At 43.8% G+C, this 17,285-nt stretch overlaps 1 protein-coding gene across 7 annotated transcripts in view; it reads left to right on the forward strand.

Annotated features, from left to right (window-relative positions):
* The window catches only part of Cdk12 (Cyclin-dependent kinase 12), a 103,074-nt gene that overhangs the window by 13,082 nt on the left and 72,707 nt on the right, over window positions 1-17,285 (forward strand). For all 7 annotated transcript variants that reach the window (XM_075891214.1, XM_075891215.1, XM_075891218.1 and 4 more), the window contains exons 2-4: window positions 3,338-4,306; window positions 8,659-8,795; window positions 12,053-12,223. In XM_075891214.1, coding sequence (XP_075747329.1) covers window positions 3,338-4,306; window positions 8,659-8,795; window positions 12,053-12,223 — 1,277 coding nt within the window. The remainder of the gene's footprint in view (window positions 1-3,337; window positions 4,307-8,658; window positions 8,796-12,052; window positions 12,224-17,285) is intronic.

Genomic DNA, 17,285 nt, shown 5'->3' on the forward strand with positions numbered 1-17,285 from the left:
GAATATTGAAAGCACTGGTATTGTCTAGTAAATATAACAAGGATTCTGCTAGCTGTACTTTTGCTGGACACCTATTGTGCAAAATAAAATTATTGCATCATTAAGGGATATTCTGCTCTTTCTGTAGTGAGATTTTTAGTATCTATAATAAAAAAAATTGAATGCTTGAAGCTCTGCAAAGGCACCTCCAGTTGAAGGTAAAGAGAAGCTCCAGCTTTATTAAATGGTTTGTACTTATGACATGTATCAAATTATTTTTGCATGATAATGTCTGTGATCAATTTATGATTGACACCATCTCAGCTTGTGCAGCCCTACATACATTTTCATTGTGTTCAAGGTAAAAGCAATACCAAAAAGGGCGGTGGTAAAATGATGTTTGAACGCACGTCAAGTGCTTTTATCATGGTGCATGGCATTTCTTGAGCCGTACGACAGGCTGTGCAACAGTGTAGGAGTTTCATTGGCGACAGGCTTTCTTGGCTGCGTGCTCCCAACACGACTACGCACTTGAGTAGTGGAGGTATGGTATGGTGAGTGAGCTAAATGAAAAATCTCTCTTTGTAGCTGAGCTTTGGCATGTCGGTAGTTGTTAGTTCCACTGAAAGAAACAAATTGAAGCAAGTTGAATGGGACTTCCCGGAATTTGTGAAGGCACCCGCAAATTTTGTGTGACACCCTCGAAAGTTAATCGACGGTGACCTCCCTACTTCCCTCACGTCACCACGCTGCAACCTATAGAGTTGTGATGTCATAGTCCCACTTCCTCTTCCATTGCGACGCATGCATTGCAAGCTTTGTGTTTGGCGACACTGCAGTACCGTTTCCTATTCGAGAGGACTTCTTCATGCACCGTGCGAAAGTGCGTCACACTTCTCTGTGTTGACGTGGTCAAGAGCTGCACACGCTAGGAAGCAATAGTTGCACTTGGCAACTTGTTGTTCTTGGAGCTCTGTCAAACCGAAGCTGAATCTGGTCGATTATGAAGAGCCTGTAATTATATGTCTCGTGTTGCAGCAAACAATGCAGCTAACATCGCCTTGAGGGTAAGCTTAAAATTAGAGAGTAAAACGTTGTAGAGTTTGTCGCTAATCGCACGGTGTGAAAAGCAGCTTGGGTGTGTTGGCTCTGTGTGAAGGTTGTCTAAGCCTAACTGTTGCTTTCAATCTTCATTCAAGGGAGGCAACCTTTGTATCTCTCTTGGTTTTTTCACTCACTTGTTTGGCATTATGAGGTGGCCGAATTGAGTTGCTCTTCTCAGTCGTGATTATGTAACTGAACACAAGACACATATGCATTGTGTTCAGATAAATTTTATTCAAAGAGAAACTTATGTGGTTAATTAGAATGGAACTCTCAAAAGTATATGAATTTGGAAAGAACATTGACAAAAACCAAACACTTGCAAGTCATAGAAAACATGGGTAGGAAAGATGAAAACAAAATATCAGTTCTTTTATGTGGCAAAATTTTTAGGTACATCTTCAATGGTGCTTGTGTAACCTTTGCAAAGTCAATTTTTAAAAAACCATTCCTCTGTCAAGGAAATAAACAGGTCTTGTAGGCACATGTTGATGTACTGCTGTTTAACCGTTTGTTTCCTCCAGTCAGTCTATTTGTGTAATATATATATATATATATATATATATATATATATATATATATATATATATATATGTATATATATATAGTGGGAGTAATAATTCAATGGGCCAGTTAGTCTTCGTGAAGGTATGGGATATGGCACAACGGGAGCGTTGTCAACAAGGATAAATATATTTATTTCCCAACAGTTTCGGGAGGGGACCTCCCTTCATCAGGGGATGAGAGCTGGTCTCCTCGCCAGAAGAGCCAGCTGCAGCACCGTCTTCTGTCGGAGGGGGGGACACCAGCGCCCCGCATAGCAACAACGGTGTGTTGGAACTCATCCCCTGATGAAGGGAGGTCCCCTCCCGAAACTGTTGGGAAATAAATATATTTATCCTTGTTGACAACGCTCCCGTTGTGCCATATCCCATACCTATATATATATATATATATATATATATATATATATATATATATACATACACACAATACATACTACAGGGTGGATAAACAGATAACCTGGAAAATTTCACTTTAGTTCTAGAAAAACAGAAGTTTTCACTTATGTGAATGCTGGGAACACTAATTACGCTACGTCCATCATTTTTCTTCTTTGTACATGGGAAGTTCGCCTGCTGGGAACTGTCTTTCAATGCACAATTATCAGCATCACTACTCACCTAATAAACATTTACATCACTGTTTGACAATTGCTCTGACTGTGTATTTTCATAATTATTGTTCATTATTGCCATCATCAATGCCTTATTTTTCATGTTCAATGCTTTCATCATCAATGTCATTATCACTATTCAAGATTTATTTGCTTGTGCACACCTCTACTTTAGCGTGGTTTTCATCACATTTAACATCGTTTATTATCGTTATCAAAATATTCATAATTACATTCAAGCTGAATGCTTTCATGATCAATAGTACCATTGTTCAAGAGGCCTTTGCTTGTTTATGTCTCTAATTCCAATGTGCTAATTATTAATGCTCTCCAAGTTGAAATATTTGCTTCCACTAGTCAATGAGAAGATTATGGCATGTCTTCATCATTTAATCTATGTCCTAAATAAAGTAAGTTGTAATCACAAGTTTTAAATATCGTATTTGCCTATGATAGAGATTAAGTTTTGTGCGGAGCTGCTTGGCGACGAATCAAGTATGTTTTGTCAGATTTTTACATGAACTCTGCAGGCTTGGTGTCCACAAATGTGGTTGCCGTACAACTTAAATATTAATCAAAGCTCCGCCCCCAGAATTGAGGCGTGTGCATCATTTATTCAGCCATGCCAGGTGGCTTTCGTTGTAATTATAAATACTTTTTAGCTTCTAATGCAAATATTATGCATAATAATAACTTCAAGGTCATCAAAAAGTATTTTGTTCAGCTGAGTAGCGATTTCCAAACCTTTGCATAGGTTATGCAACCAGTTCAGGTTTTTAAATAAACACCAATGTCACGAACTCGTTTGTATGGAAAAAATCTGTTTAAATGTGTGGAAGGTGCTTGAAATCATAGAAACAGGCAAATGCAATTTTTATAGGTAGGGTTGTTGGGGGAGCTTACATATTTTCTTGGGCTGTGATCAATTATGCTGCAGGTGCTTCTCTGAAAGTAATACAGCTTCTTCTAGTTTAATGTAAATTGAGTTAGAAAAAGACCCAAATTCGCTTATGGACTTGTATGCAGGCATATTATAGACAATTTGAGAAGTAATAATTATTTGGCTTCTTGTTGCAGGTCCAGGCGAACCCGAAGATCCAGAAGTCGGTCACGGAGCCCCCCTCCCCAACGCACTAGGGTCGGCAGGTCCCGATCCCCACCCTTGAGCCCTCCAGCTGCCTACCAGACACATCGGCGGCGGGAGCGTAGCCCCAGCTACGAAACCAAGTTCGCCTCCACGAGCCTCGGTGCCGAGTTGCGGAAACATCGCAAAGGCCGCGAGCTTGAAAAGAGTCGTCACTCGGTTGGCAGCCGGGTAGCCCCGCTTCCACCACCACCGCCTCCACCACCGCCTCCAGCACCCCCTGCGTCGTCCAATGGCCCTGCTTCGTGCGCAGACATCCCACCGCCTCCATTACCACCGCCACCCCCCAGCAATCCAACTCATCCACCGCCTCCTCCACCCGAAGCTCCACCGCTTCCTCCACTGCCTCCCCCTCCACCTGCTACTGTGGAGCCACCACCTGCAGTGGAAGCTCCACGCGAACCAACTCCACCCAAGGCACCCTCTAAGCCTTGCACACCCTCTGAAGGCTCCCCGGAGCTGGTCTCCTCGCCAGAAGAGCCAGCTGCAGCACCGTCTTCTGTCGGAGGGGGGGACACCAGCGCCCCGCATAGCAACAACGGTGTGTTGGAAGAGGAGGACGAGATTAGTCCAGTGAGTGGGCGATCATCCACCGAGCAGCTGTCAGCTCAGACAAGCCCTGCACAGCCTGCTGTGGTGCCTCCCCAGCGCAAGAGTATTAAGGAACTACCTATGCCACCTGGCATGAAAGTGGAGGACGTGATGTCACCTGAACCAGCTGACCGCGAAGAGGGCTCACCTCAGCTGACCCAGCAGCAGCAGCAGCAGCAGCAGCAGCACCAGCAGATGAAGCATGATTTTGCCATGGCTACACAGAAGGAATTTTCTGCAGCTAATAATTCTGGCTCCCAGCCACCTCATGTGGCAGGTGCTGCCTCCATGCAGGTGTTCCGCAGGCCAAGGTGAGCAATCGCGTGCACAGTCTCAAACTTCACATTCTTTTGTACTAGTGGTCATTATAGCCACTAGTCAAGTTATTGCCTCAATCAGACGCAATGAGAGCTTTCCCATGGTAGCTCTCAATGGGAATAGTTGAGAAGAGAATCACTTAGTGCCCAATTTTTAGTTCCAACTGTTCAAAGAATTCTGCGTGTTTTCTCATTCTTAGATATTCTTAAGAATGGGGGCACAAGCTTGAAATGTTCTTGCTAGTTTGTTATGTCACGCTTACTTTGTAGCTCTTTTATTATTATTGAAACTAAATACAGACTTTTTGGACAAGCCTGATACTTAAAGTACTTTCGCACCATCAGATACCTCAGGAAGTGTGAAATTTTGCTTGCTTCAACCTTTACCATCTGACTTTTAGAACTTTTAATGAAGTTGCAGGATAGAAATCACATTAGTGTGGAGCCTTTTTTATAGTATCTGTTGGTAACAGCAGCATAACTATGCATGAAATTGTAATATATGCAACATTTGCGAAGTACTGATTTGTATATCCTGATGTCTGTCTCTATTACCAACAAGAAAACGAAATGCCATAACAAAGTTCTCTGAAGCAAGTACGGCAAGAGTTACCTTGCTTCAAAACAAATCGAGAAAAGCTCTAGTTCTCTCACATGAACACGTGTGGCGGCAATTTTCAGAAGAATTTCAAAACCTAAAGGGTCCCTCCCCTGGTGACAATGAATTTTAGTTAGACACTGGAAGTTGTGCGCCCAAGAAAAAGAATTATGCCACTATAATTTTTCTAATTGCTTCATTATAAGCTTAGAAAACCAATCTTTTGAAGCGGTGTGAAACCATGATGCGAGGAGGCCAGCTTGAAACCTTAGTCTCTCAGCCAGTGTAGCCTTCGCAAGCCAAATTCCTTCCCTGCCCTCTTCAACACGACAGTGAGACGATCGTGACGTGCCAGAACCAGCCCGATACCCTGTGACGTGAGCGGAGTTGTGTCGCCGTTCTCTGCACATCTCTGCAAGTTATGCCGAATGTGCCCTTGCTGATTACTTGGCTTTCAAGTTATTACTAAGCATGAAAGCTGCTACCTTTGTCTAGATGTGAGAAGTGGTATCATCAGCCAGTGCTGCATCAACGTTAACTTGGACGTAGTAGAATAAATTAGCATAATAATGTGCCAAAACATTTACAAACCTCGAGGACACGAATACATGCGAATTGGCGGCGCAATAGCTCGCATCTCGCTGCACTTTACAGGAGGGAAAGTAGGAAAAAGATGCTCTCATTTCATTTGCATGCCTGATTATTTCTCTCAAGTCTTATTTATCTATTTAAGCAACAAATTATACATGTCCTGTTCAATAATTATTGCAATGTCACATGCTACTGTTAACGATGTTAAAGCACAGGCGTCTACGTAAAGGAACAACATCACGGCACTACCAACTACGTAGGTCCATTTTATTGTGTACATCATCCCCGTGTTCTGTGGATGCGCACCCACAAGAAGGGCAAGCAACGTTCAGCTTGAAATTTGACCCATTTTCACAGCACGTAGCATTGAAGGTTTCGGCAGACATGATCGTGAATGCCCAGTCAGTGTCTGCATTGCACTCGTCAGATCAGAATTGGCAAACCTGGTGAGGTGCCCTTGTAGTTGCAGCAGAGTGACAAAACAAAGTCTGGTGCAATGTTTTTTCACTGCACCTCTCAACTTGTGTAGTTCGTGAAACTAAGATGTGAAACTGAAATCGTATGCTTTTTCAGTATGTCCAGAGACTGGCCGGCCAGTGACTTCGACTGTGGTGGTGCCTATAGTCGATACAACTTTAGAATTCTTCGAAATTTCTTCCTATAATGCGGATGTGTGCAAGCCTACCCCAATCGATGCGCACTACGGACTGGCACCTTGAACAGGGCGGCCGATAATTTTGCCTTTGGAGAACATTGCCAAGTGCATGAGCGGGACAGGACTAGTATTTCTTTTGTTGCTGAGGTGATTGGCTTGCGCGCTTTGGACGTCTGGGCAAAGCCTCTGCAGAATTCTTGAGTTGTGTCTGACTATAGATAGATAAGTGTAGAAAATGAAATGAACCACCATGGTCGCCACTGACTACTAATGTGGCTTTACCACTTATTGCCAACAATCTTACCACAAGAAGCGTCTTGGACAATCTGTGTGACACTGTGTAGCATTGTACCGTTGTAAATGCACTGCACATTTTTAATACTCTACAACCTCATTGCACTACTGTTTGCTGCAACCTCGTGTGTGGCCACTTAAAAGTGTGCATTGATTTGTAGAAATGAGAGCATCTGGCAATCTCCAAGATGACCCTATAGGTACTTGCTTCTTTCATGCATGATCCCATTGCAATGAAACCTCGCCACACAGATGCTACAATGACAAATGTGTCAAGGACAAATGTGTCCATATGGTGCAGCAATTGTTCCGTCACAATGACAGTGTGGGTTTAGTATGCAAAGTGTGGCATGCATGTAGGTAGATATATTTAGCTCTGTGTGGTAGTAGGCAACACATTTGGATGAAGCAGTACTAATTTTAGCTCTGTAGCAGATCATTGTCGATATGTGCCTACCTGCATTAAGAGAAGCCAGCCTGTTGTAGTGCTGACCGCCGTACACAAGACTATGACTGTGGGAGAGGGAGCTGTTTTTACTTTGTTTTGGTAAACAGAAAGAAAATGCCATGTAGGTTTGGGTACTTTAGGCACCATTTACTGTAGCTCCCTAGAAAGTCCATAAATTTCTATTTCCATTTTAGAAAACGGGCTATGAATGGCATGTCACCCAAATTGAAAGACTTCAAGTATCGTGCAAAGTTTATTTAGGAATAGCCGTGTGTTGCTGCTGAATAGGTAAAGCTGAAGGCTAGTACCGCTTCTCATTTATTGGCTGCTGCTGTGCCTGATCAAAGATGATTCTGTATTGATAAACAGGGCCCGTTACATACTGAAGTGTTAACTTATCATTAATATAGGCTTAATAAGCCCGAGAATATATAAGAGCAACAAGGATAGTTACGTGGTTACGTCCCCCTGGAATGGCTGTGCTATCTGGGCAATAAAATATTCGTTATATGCATAATGACTTTTTGGAACTATATATTAAAGGTACACTATAGTCAAATAACAATTTATGTAAAAGTGAAAGCTCAATATATGACATCTAAAACGACAATATTATCAACAACAGTGCCCTACTTACCGAGATATTAAAGTAAATGCACAATAGCACTAGCGCTGCAGTAGGACATTTTCAAAATCATCCCGATGACATCAAAAGGACCACCTTAAATTGATCTCTAGTAATTGATCTAACTACACTAAATAAAGAACCTTCTGTACATCAAGAGACGCAATAAAATGCTGCTTGTTTATTTCTGCTTGATTCATAGAAAAAAGAACTGCCGGACGTTACTATAGAGAATGGCGCGAGTGGTTCAAAAATTCAATTTTCGCTTGGTTACACGGGACAAGTGGTGCCATTTCAGAGCCTATAAAAGGAAATTTATCAATGGCCGTTGTTGCTGCTGCCGCTCCCGCTGCTTTAGGTCTGCTGCTGCTAGCGCAGTAAAGCTGGGCAACGTTGTGCACGGCAACAGTGACGTGAACCGGTCTGGTCGATTTGTTTCTTGAGGCGGGTAATTTAAAGTGCGCTAAACTGATGAGGATCATGCCCCGCCGCGGTGGTCTAGTGGCTAAAATTCTCTGCTGCTGACCTGCAGGTCGCGAGATCGAATGCCAGCTGTGGTGGCTGCATTTCTGATGGAGGCGGACATGTAGGCCCGTGTGCTCAGATTTGCGTGCACGTGCACGTTAAAGAAACCCAGGTGGTCAAAATTTCCAGAGCCCTCCACTACGGCGTCTCTCATAATTATATGGTGCTTTTGGGGCGTTAAACCCCACAAATCAATCTGATGCGGATCACTAAAACGAGATTTTGTTTGAGAATAGGCCCTTCTTTGGCACAAAAGTAACACTACGAAGTTTCTGGGTCGCTATTTCAACAATCGACGTCGACTTAATAGTTGCCTTTAGTGTCCATTCAACAAATGAATTCAAAAATGAAAAATGAAAACCTTAGCCCCCCCCCCTTTTTTTTTTCTGTTAGTACTAATGCACTTTTTTCTGGAAAAAGGAATGAAGGTCCAATTTTAAGTTTGAAGTTAACAAATTGAATTGACTCTTCTGTATTGCTGCACCTTAGAAGCAAAAAGCAGGTGATGTGATATGTATTAATGGGCAAAAGATGGTGCAAAGGCACGTTGGCATAGCATGCAATGTTGCAGTGCTTATCTTGCAGTAATTATTTTTCAACTTCATTGCAGGATTCTCAACAAGCCTCCATCTGATGACGAACGATTTCCAAATTGGGGAGAGCGTTGTGTGGACGTTTTCGATATTGTGTGCCAGATTGGAGAGGGAACGTATGGACAAGTGTACAAAGCCAAAGATAAAGATACCGGTAATTTTCTCTTCCACATTTTTGTATTCTGTTCCCCATCTGAAATATATTGCAGTAAAAGCCACTGTCAGGGGACATTAAAGGGACCCAGCAACACTTTTGCAGGGTTGAGACAGCCGTGCATATTGCGCATTTTGCCGCATTTTTGTGCCAAGCTGCTCCAAAAGCATAAAAATCGCAAAATTTGCACCGAACTGCTCCACAACAGCCTCAAAAGCTAGAATTTTGATGTCAACCTCAGCTTCAGTGGGAGAAAAAGGCTGAATTGACGAATAAGACTCGCCCAATCGCGTTCTTCTTCTTTTTTACTTTGCACTTTTTTGATGACGAAGGCTCCCAGGGTGCCGCCGCAATCTCTTTTAAACTGTTGTAAATATACATGGTCTTGCAAAAATGTGCTGCTGTGCATCGAGCGCGCTGCTTCTACTAGCTACGCTGTGTGTTCTGGTGCCATTGTCGCTTTGCGAAAAGCTCAGAGTTCAGTGGCGAGCGTAGCGGGGTTCATTCTCAGGCTCTTTGATCTGCGTTGCGCGTTCCTCCAGTTGCTGTGGTTTTCATGTCGATGCTGCTGCGTGCGGTCACCTAAGGTTGCAACAGAATAACCGTATTCATTTTTTTTTTTTTCGTACTCGATTCTAATGCGCATGCGATTTATAAACGCTTAGCCGGAAAAAAGGTGCACGTTAGATTGAGTAATTACGGTATTTAGACATGTGAGTTCTCATTGCATTTTGCATTTAAAAAAGCTATCGCATGTTAATTCCATGCATCAGTGTCTGCAGGTAGAAACACTTGCTAATTTGCGAAGTTGTGGTGACAAAACACGCATTCAAATAATTTTAAACGATATGAATGGTCACTTTGGCGCTTTATCGCAACTCGTAACACGACGGCACTCACATGGCACAGTTTTCATAAATGGTGATTTGCCACTGCTCCGTTTTGGAATCTAAACTCATAACGTGCGCTTCAAGAGACGTCGCTGTATGTGTGCTGCCCCTGGATTTGGGCTATGCTTTTAGGCTTAGCTTGATTGGTGTTTCAGTCGGCGGCAGTGGGACTTCTTTTGCTCTCTTTTCTTATGCAACAAAAGCGGTTTCTTTACGTTTAGCAGTTCGTTTGCTTGGACACTGACGAATTTATTATTTGTGCTGCGCGAGCGCTTTAAGCCATTCACGGAACGACACTCGCAAGCAGGTCTGTATTATCGGGAGTTCTACATCAACGGTGATGACCTAAGATAAATAAAAATGCATATATAGAACTGGTCAACGTGTGCCGTATCAATTACGCATGGTAGCTTGCGTCCAGAGGCATTATCAGTATCATTTGCTTATCAGTTAGTGCCATAAGCTCACACTTTACAAGATAGTTGGTGCAGCTAGGTTTGTTGGCTCCTGCGCTGCAATCTTGAATGTGGTCCAGCACAGGGTAACACAGTGATCTGTGTTTTGGAGGACCAAATAAAAGTTTATCTGATCCAATCCAAGGTGGCTGCAAATGGCGATGCAGTGCGCTTTTGTTCTCTGTTGAAAGCTCTTGACGCTATCTTGTCAGGCTTGTGAGACGCTATCTCGTCAGGCAAAGGACCACCATTACGTAACTAAGATTCTTGTGCAATCACAATTTTTTATTTTCTTTTTGAGTGATGAGTTTTCTTTTTAAATGTTTTTGGGGAACCTAGTTTTTCAACAAAACCTTTTTTTTTTATTAAGCATCATTTCACATGTTTGTTATTAGGGCCATATAGATCACGTGCTATGTGAAAAGGTAGTGCAGTTCATACCTGATGATAATCTGTTTTAAAACTTCCTTCAAAATTTGTTACGGTGTTGTGTGTTATAAACCAATTAAAATGTGCCCTCGTGCCCCCCCCACGTTGTTAAACATTTGTATTTTCAAGCTCCCAGGGCGACATATTAAACGCCGCTAACTGCTCCCAAGCAAGATTCTCCTGCTCCAAAATTGAAATGTTGCTGCTCCAAAAAGTGCTCCCAATTTAGTCTCAGCCGTTTTACCCCTGCTTTTGGAGTGTGGGCAGAAAATGCTGATATTCAGTAGCCAAGGCTTATAAGAATATGTGAGTCGCAGATTACAGCGCAGCATGCGGCCTGTAATTTACAGTTAATTCTGTCTGCTAGAAATTGCTTGTTCTTCCCTCCACAAATGATGCCATAGACCTAAATGACTGCACCTAAAACAGAAAGTGCATGACAATTGGCTTCTAGAGCTGCATAGTTACCACGGCCTTTGCGAGATTGCACAGCATGCCTGCTCACTTGCTTTCGATCACACTGAGAGTAAGCTGCACGTTCGGAGAAATAGATAAATAAAAATAAGGTGCTTAAGTTTATGATGCACGTATGACGTAGCTCCTTCTGCTCATGCCATCACTCGCTGCTTAGCTTCCAGGTCTGTTGGGATCAGAAAAGAGAGAACGCCTGTACAGCGTTCAACAAATGTTATAATAATAGACCTCTACTAAGGGGCATAACAGCTGACGTGACTGGCGCACGTGCAAGGCAGTGGTTGGCAAAACATTCCCGCTGGTGCCTCAACGAGGTACAGTCGCGCGGTGCTTGGGACAGGGTTTTTTTTTTTTTTTACGCTTAAATTTCAGCCTAATGTGGTGAGATTAGTTTTGGTAAGCGCCAGAAAGCATCTTGGTGTGTGGTAAACTGGGTAACAAAATACTTGCCATGCTGGCTGGCTGCTTATCTTAAACAAGTAAACACACGTGGCAGCCTTTGCAAGGAACAGTGGCATTGTCTTTGAAAATGTGCTGTGTTAATTGTGGTGTGTATGTGCGTTCAAAGGCATCGGCAATATTGGTTCACCTTTATGGACAGTGAAATTGAGAATATTGTTTGTGGTGTGTGTTGCTGTGAATAACAACTATTATGGTATTCTAATTCAGTTTAAAACAAATTTGAAATTTTTTATATTTCAAAGTACTTGAAATGAATTGATAGACGAACATTTTACCATATGTAACCCCTTGAAAATATGGTTGAACAGCTACGCGGGACGGCGATGTCGAAATACCTACGCATCCAAGACAAATTTTACTGTCGCAAAGCCTATAACTATACATATCAACTTCACATCGATGAGTTCTTTTCATATTTAAAAGCTTGTTCTAAGGGCCTATATGCTCTAAGTACAGTAAACGTAAAATGTTTAGTTAGCAGCATGCTGTACACTGTTGGCATGTCAAGCGGTTCACAATTCCTGGCAACGCTCCCTCGCGCTTGCAGGGGAACTGGTGGCCCTGAAGAAAGTACGACTAGAGAATGAGAAGGAGGGCTTCCCCATCACAGCTGTACGAGAAATTAAGATCCTGCGTCAGCTCAACCATCCAAGCATTGTCAACCTGAAAGAGATTGTCACCGACAAACAGGATGCCCTCGACTTCAAGAAGGACAAAGGTGAGAACAGTTGCGGACAATCATAAGTGCGCAAGATCTTCCCTGTCATTCACAGTGGATATAATCTAGTGACAGTTGATGTCGAGGATGTTTTGGCGCGACATTGCGCCACCATTCTGCCCAACTGCAATGGAGCTTTCATTATGCGTTCCCCAGTTTTGTGGCAATCTGCATTTTACGAAGAATTTGTTATTCTTGGCTGAACCGACGTCGAAATAGCGTATTAAAAAAACTGGGTTATACGATGCAATCTTACGCCAGCGCTGCATCATGTGACAAATTTCTGAACCAAGCAAAAATTCTGTTATTATATATATATATATATATATATATATGTGCTGCTTTTAACACTCTCATCTAATATTCGCAGGTCAAAAAAAAAAAGTTACTGGCTCCTAGGTTGATGACTAGAAAAAAAAAAAAAAGATGGAGTGAGACAGGGACAGAGTGCCTTACTGGAACAAAAATTTTGGGCTCCTGGCAGTTCATTTTCTTCTACCTTCTCTAGGAGAATTGGAGTGTTGTGGCAGGCTTTTTTGGGCAGTCTATATCTTGGTTTGCTGGCAAAACTGAGAGTCACTGCCTATACATAGTTTAACGGACATCACAATTAAAGCATATAGGATAGGTGGCTGCGTGTGCGGGTCCAATATTTTTGTGTTGTGTGGGTTCAATAACATTCCAGCGTTGCAATGCCAATATATGCAATGACCGGCTGCAGTGCAAGAAGCACACCTGCTGAACAGAAAACAGACCTGGAGCCAGCAAGTGGGCTTCTCACATGGTTGTGCCACAGTGCACTTTGGTGATAGCCAGCAGCCAGAGTTATGGGGTTGCCCAGCAGGTTCTCTACTCTCTACAAGTAAACTTCTGTCCACATACGTTGCCTAGCATGCAAATAACAGTACAAGGTAATCCCACGTTCCCAGCAAGGCCTTCAAGGCTGTAGCACATTGTCACCGAGTTGTCAAACAGTTGCGATAATAATCAGAGCATGATGATGATGACTGTGGTAGCTAGCACGTCATGACACCTCTCGCTTAGTGGAAAAAGTGACTACAGGACAAATGCAGACTATAGCACACGCAGTTAGGATTATGTAAGGTGAAACCAATGCCCATGCAAAGTTAATGAGCTCTTTAACCCTTGGTTGGGCTGCGGCTCATATACCTCTTACTTTATTCCTTGTTTTCAGCACTATAGCTCCTTAAATTCGACCAGTGGGCCAGTCTTCGTCGAGGTTTGTGAACAAGGCTTAAAATAGCTCTCACTACCACTTTGAAACCGCCAACTGAATCTATTAAAATGGTGATACTAATAACTACTAATGCAATGTCATTTCTTCCCTCATTGTGTTCTGTCGAGCATTGCCAGACCGTTGCTGCGAGAGAGAATTAATTTGGTATAAATTAATGAGCTTTCAATCCCAGCTATCCCTGGCTTGCTCGGCTCAATTGTGTTATGCCTGTCATGTTCCCAATTTCACTCCTGATTTTTCAGAAGAAAACTCCCCGGTGTTCATTTAGCAGGGATGCTACTGCTGCGCCGAATTGGCCTGGCTGCTACAAGCTGCTACATTTCCTCAAAGTTTGGCGAGTCTGCACCCTACCTGCGCCAAAGAGCATGCTCAGACTTTCAGAAACAAAACTACTTGAGGTTCTGTTAAAAATAACATCGCGGTGCACCTGCGTAAAACACAACCCGAGCCAAGCCGAACTGGGCCAAATGTCACTGTTGGGACCATAGATAGTTGGGATGCAGTGAATGCCCTATTTTTCAGACTTTCTAGGGAATGGGGAATACTCAAAAAAAAAAAAAAAAAAGATTCATGACTTTTTATTCCGCTCAAGTAATCAAATTCCCCATCTGAAATAGCTTCAATTCCTCCTAGAGTACACTTATCAGGCATTTTGGCGCACGCTCAGGCTATCGTAAACACATTTAGGGCATGCCAATGTTCATTTGCAAATACAGTCGAGCCTGCATATAACGGCCTCACTTCAAATGAACAATATCTGCATGACCGTGCAAATACACATTGGTTCAATGGCACAAAATCGCACTTACAAAAGGAACGTCTCAGAGCGCCACGGATCCGTTACAGGGAGCAGGGTTGGCGCTCTGCCGACTTCCTGGGAAACCACTTTCGAGGTGCCCATTGTTAAACGAGGTACCCATTGTTAAACGCGGACCCTGCCTCCCCGCCCCTCTAGTTGCCGCTCTCCCCTGCCGCTTTTTGTTACGCACCCCTCCATCCTTTGTCCCCCCCCCTCGCCCGCTACCCTAAGCAAGGCCCGTGTTTTCACACTGCCACCGATCTTTGGCAAATGGCCTGGAGTGACCAGATTATTTGCCATTATCGTGGGCCACCGACTGTATCTGATCGTCTGCGCCTAGTGCACACGCATAATCTACCCCGACTTTGATAATTTGCGATTCGTTTCGTGTTTAGGACTTGTTCCCGCTCACTTCGCACTCGACTCAGCATGCCATTTGCACGTGTGCGGAAGCCTGAAAACTGCTGTTGATTTGCGCGGAACGAATTGTGAAATATCAAAGTTGGTGAAGCTACACAAACCCACCGGCGCAACGAAGATTTTTTTGACCACGACAGCGAACACCGCCGATCCAGGTGGCCGTGCTTTGACTTTTGCGCGCGGAGGCACTCTCAAGTTTTTCTACGCACGCGTTCCGTGAACCTTTCAAGCAAGCTACCTGACCGACCTCCTTCCCGCGTGTTTTGCTTTTCAAGGTCGCCCTCCCACCAAGTCCTCCCCTTTCTTCACTCTATGCAACTCCTTGCCCCTCTCTCGCAAATCTGCTCTCTCTTGATCGCAACGCTAGCCACGCTGGCTCAAGTTAGTTTCGTTTTCTGACTAGAAACGGGCCCAGATCTGTTTTGCGCGTTCTGGCATGTGTGTCACGTGTGCACGTGTTGCTCGCTCTTGGTGTGCGTGTGTGATCAACATGGCAGACGGGAGGGAGGTCTTGCACGCTTTTTCCTGCTGCTCAACAAAACCTTGAAAGTGTGACTGCTTGGCTTGAGCGTAATCCGCGCGTTATGTACCGCATTGCAAAGCACTTGCTCATAGCTGATGTCCGCCTGGCAGCCAACTTGCCGCTTCGGGCGTTCCGGTACTTGCTTGTGGAGATGAATATTTTGTGAGCGGCGGTGACGGCTACATGCGCGCTAGACTGTTTTCGCAAGGTTGACGTCGGGCCCGATGCCGAGCCTAAAGCTTTCGAACAGGATCATTTCGGCGGCGATTTGTGGCAGCGTGCCGTCGACTCTGACTTGGGAGAGTGGGGGGAACATTTGTTGCGATGATTTAATTACGGTTGATGATGACGCTGACACCGAGGAACCGTGCACGGATTAGGGTATTGTGAATGAAGTACATGGCAAAAGCGATTTGGAGGAATCGAATTGCGAGAACGACTAAACTTTGGAGCCAGTCCCTCATGCAGCTTATGCCACGGGCCTCGGCAAACAAGCACGCTGCTGTTTGAAATAAACTAGAGACCACCCTTATCGCTTCTGCTTTTCGAAACACGTGTATTACAGACTTTTTTGGGCAAAAAAAGTTTGTGTTTTCACTCGCAACTTTTTTAAAAGCTGTGTTTCATTTACTACGAACTTCGAGATACAGCGAACAGATGCTGCGTCAGGCTCAGGTTCGTTATAAGTGGGCTAGCCTGTATGCATCGCGTGATGAGTGCCGCCGATACAAGCAAAGCACGGAATAAGTTGCAGATTCATTGTATGGAGCATGTGGAAACGATGGCATAGGGCATAAAGAATGTGGCAGAATATAGAAATACTTGTCCAGACTTCCGCGATGCGTGTCTACACTTAAAAGATGTGCCACTGTACGAAAATCTTCGGCGAGCGACACGTAGCACTTGCTGCCACTCGAGACTGGTCTTTCCTAATTGTGTGCATCACATAGCCTACACAGCTGACGTCGTTCCTACAGGGGTGCTTTCGTACGCGCGTGTTTGTCTTGAAAAAGTTTTCTTGATGCCACTCTGTTCCTAATTGCCTACGGACAGGGCGATGCCGAGCTGCTTTCGTTCGTTCATCTGTGCAGCGAACTTAGCCGGTTCGCACAGAAAGGCAGCGGCATAAGTGATTAAAAGCGTGCAGTAAGCCGACAACTGCGCCACATGCAGTAACAGTTAGTTGAAGATGCTTATAACAAAGCGATTGTTTTACTTGCGTGTTTGTCGCATATCTGCCATCACGCCTCCGAGCATTTCCGATGCTTATCCGTCAAACATCACCTTCACTCCGCGGTGTACCGACGCCTTTTTTTTTTTTTTTTTGTCTCCTTCACCCCATAGCACTCTTGCATTGCGGCAAAGCCGACTTTCGGACCTTACTGTGACGCCGAGCGGTTCTTGAAAGCGTTCGTTTAAGCCTACGAGGGAGGTAGGGACTTTAAATAATGCTGTTTTATACCCGGAATGTCGACTGAAAGCCCAAAAAATTGGAAGCCAAAGAGTTTCAGCGTCGAAAATTTTAAATGTTCTTATCCATAGATGTCAATAGGGCTTGATTCTGTCGCGAAATTATGTCTGAAAAATCTGGCTTCTAAAGAATCTGCAGTCAACTGATCTTCAGTCACGTTATAATGAAGTGCTGTGGTTTTAAGTTTTATAATTGGCTTTGTCTATTAAATGTGGTCAGGATATCTGTCAGTGATATATTTTTTTTCCCTTTTTACTCTAACAAGCTATTTAGCATGCAGCTCATTGTTTTTTATCATTCGTGTGTCATGAATGCAGTGATCTCACTTCTGCGCCAAAATGCGCCAAATCAGATTTACTGTGCCATCCATCCTGATGATATCAACAAAAATTGTGTCAAACTGCACCGAAATCTGATGTGGGAGCGTCTATTACCGGCAATAGCCACGCCCTCGCTTCAAAACATGTGCATATTTGTTCTCAGGGCCACCAAAGTCACAATTGCGTGCCCAGAAATATTCTGCTGAATTAACAGCGGTCACGCGTGCGTCCTAAGTAATCCACGATGCTATACTTGGTGCCGACGCAACTG

Source organism: Rhipicephalus microplus, chromosome 1 (assembly GCF_043290135.1).
Source record: "Rhipicephalus microplus isolate Deutch F79 chromosome 1, USDA_Rmic, whole genome shotgun sequence".
Taxonomy (NCBI): domain Eukaryota; kingdom Metazoa; phylum Arthropoda; class Arachnida; order Ixodida; family Ixodidae; genus Rhipicephalus; species Rhipicephalus microplus.